This window comes from Coffea eugenioides, chromosome 6 (genome assembly GCF_003713205.1).
Source record: "Coffea eugenioides isolate CCC68of chromosome 6, Ceug_1.0, whole genome shotgun sequence".
Lineage (NCBI taxonomy): Eukaryota > Viridiplantae > Streptophyta > Magnoliopsida > Gentianales > Rubiaceae > Coffea > Coffea eugenioides.
The window spans coordinates 11,646,936-11,649,888 of NC_040040.1; the positions used below are offsets into that span (position 1 = coordinate 11,646,936).

The window sequence follows — 2,953 nt, forward strand, 5'->3', positions numbered from 1 at the left end:
AGTCGCAACTTGCGCGTGATAAAAGTGCAAACAAAAGGCACGAACCCAATCTCTTGCTGATATTCAGAAAGGGAAGAAAAAAAAAACTAGAGATAGAATCGTCTAAAACAATTTGTCACTAAAGTCTAAAATATCAGTCACTCAGTTGGATATGGACAAATTCACAAGCTATATGGGCGGCAGAAAAGATGACTAAAGCATCTTCCAATCGTTGCCGGCGAGCCATTCACTAAGAGACAATGCAAAAAATCAACATCCAATCAAGGTTCAGTCTCGATGTATACTTGTTGTCACGAAATAACTAGTCATTATATTTCCAACCGTTTGTAGGCGGCTGTAAGGAGAATGTACATTTCCCAAGCAAAGGGAGCATTTACACTAATAACAGTCCACAATCAGGGACATCGCCTAAACTATCACCTATTGGCCTGGTCAAGATTCATGAGTCACCACTACCAGGTCAGACCTCATTCTGCTCATCCACTCATCGATTCATCATTCAGCGCTAAACTGGCTCTGAATGATAGAAAGACCAAGTAGATGACCATGAGGCCCATTCCTAACAGTTTGGTCGGACGCATATTGTTCCATGGCAACACAGCTAGAGACCAAACAAGTCCTAAGACAACAAAACCCAATGTAAAATACAAGCTAGAATCCCTGGGAACAACGTATGATGAAGGTCTGTCGGACAAGGCTCCAAGGAGCAAAGAGATACCCAGGCCAGCAAGGGTATTGAACATAGGTCCTGCATAGGATCCTGACATAGCAATCTGCACCCCATCACCACCATTCATCGCCATTGCAACATTCGACATTAAATCACCCATCGAATTACCCCATGCCATTACGGTTAATGCAAGCAAAGACGGTTGGATTCCAAATATGACACCAAATGCTACTAGTAGGGCAACAAGCTCATTCGCAACAATGTAAAACCAGATGATACTCATAAGAAAGCCTCCCAAAACCCATGGAAGGACAAACCTTTGAGGTGGATGATCTGCTTTGGTGTATACAAATGCAAGCACTCCAAGTGTACCACCAACTACAGCACCAACGAGATACACAGTAGCTTTGGCAAGAAAACTGACATCATCTCGAGTATTCCAAAGGAAGGCCAAGAGCAGAGGTGCCAAAAAGGCACTGGCAACAGCATAACCCTTTGACCATCTCTCCTCATCAACTATGGGAATTGTTGACCGTCTTGGGATTGTCAAGGGTAATTCCAGCCACGAGCAAAGTTTAGAACAGGAGAAAGATGATTGATCACTAGCCGTGTCCTCTTCATTCCAACCCCACAAGAATTTTGGGCTATTTGTACCACTAACCTTTATTACTTCATTTGAATAAATGGCTACATTCGAAGCCCACATCCAATGGGGCAGCTTATCTTGAAGACTAGTCCCTGCTTCAGCAGAATCTGACTGAAGGAGAGGAGTCTGTACAGACTCACTTTCTACAGCTTCATTAGCTAGCCTATTTCCGCTAACAGGTAACAATAACGATTCCGCTGAATTCGGCTTGCAGCTCCACGGATGCTTCTTAATTACCTCACTTGCAGCAACAAAAAGAGCATAAACAACATAGATTGAGACAAATCCAATTGCCCCTCCTACAGTGACATCACCAACGATCAGAATAACGAGTAAAGCACCAAGGGCAACAAGAAAGAAACACACGTCCCGTATAAAACATTTCTTATCAATCCTCACGTTTCGCTCTGAAACGCATAAGGAGACAGTTCCCACAACAACACAGACCACAAAAACAGCCCCGCCAAGCACACTATTCAATCCCAACTCACCAGAATCACGGCCTACAAAAGCAGCAATACTAGAAAATACATCAGGAGCCCCATTACCCAATGGAAGCAGAGTCACCCCTGCAACCGTGGGCGGCAACTTCAACAAGTTTGAGAGCTTTTCAAGACTACAACAGAAGTAATCTGCGGCAGTATTTCCCAATAAATAGAACAAAACTACCAACCAAATTCCCAAAATGACGGACCCCAAAGCGCTAAACTTCTGACAGACACAGTAAAAGAACAGGATATAATTGAAAAATCCCCCTGAATTGCATTGTGGGTTGGCTCTCAAGTATTCGCATTTGGTCCCGTAACCGGTGTGGTTATACAATCCTGAGCATATAAGAGAAGGACTCTTGTTTGTAGTAAGAACGCCGTTCTCAACACTATTCTCTTGAGTTTTCCGTCGGATGACCTCAATCCCACTAGCCTTATCTTCAAAATCATGACTTTTGGAAATCCAAATATGGGAAAGTATGGGACTAGACTTATCAGAGAATGGACTTTGAAGAATTTCTCGATGATGGGCTAATAAGAAAAGCAAGACCAAGAAACTCATCACATTGAAACTTCCACGAAATTTCGTGGGTTTACAAAAACTAAAACACGTCAAAATGTTCATATTCTTCAACTCTGATCCACCACCCAAAAAAAAAAAAAGATCACAAAAAGACAAAAGAAAAGGGTTAAAACTCAACAATTGAATATTTACAAGCATACAAGCCAGGCGTCGCTGTAATGCAATCAAACAGTATAGAAATCTACAACTCACAAATTGAGGGATTGAGCTGAACAATTCAACTGTACCCAAAAAAAAAAAAACTATTAAATGAAGAGTTTGTACCTGGGAGAGGTGAAGGTGAAGAAGTGGAAGTATCTGGGTAGTTTTTTTTTTTTTTTTTGCCTTTTTCTTGGATGAAATGGGAATGGAGATGAAGAAATTGAAGAGGGTTTTTCGCTATTATTAATTATATATTGACTGAACGAATGCATGCGTGGATTGATCTGAATATGATTAGTAGAATATGGGAAAGAAGATGAGGGGCGAGTGGGGGCAGCGCGTAGAGACGCGGGAGACTCGGTGTTGGCGGCAGTGGCTGTCTGGCTGACGCGTCGGCAAAAGGACGGCAAATTTGGAGGGCACTG

The 2,953-nt window shown here is 42.4% G+C and overlaps 1 protein-coding gene across 1 annotated transcript; it reads right to left on the reverse strand.

The window, feature by feature from the left end:
* Positions 1-255: 255 nt before the first annotated feature.
* On the reverse strand, positions 256-2,722 carry LOC113774670 (cation/calcium exchanger 4-like). Its single transcript, XM_027319268.1, has 2 exons — positions 2,652-2,722; positions 256-2,440 (listed from the first exon to the last, which is right to left on the reverse strand). The coding sequence occupies exon 2, from the start codon at positions 2,427-2,429 to the stop codon at positions 477-479; it is 1,953 nt and encodes a 650-aa protein (XP_027175069.1). The 5' UTR covers positions 2,430-2,440; positions 2,652-2,722; the 3' UTR covers positions 256-476.
* Between the last annotated feature and the right edge of the window lie 231 nt (positions 2,723-2,953).

Coding starts and splice junctions, on each gene's coding strand:
- LOC113774670 (XM_027319268.1), bottom strand. CDS start 2,429: ATGAACATTTTGACGTGTTTTAGTTTTTGTAAACCCACGAAATTTCGT.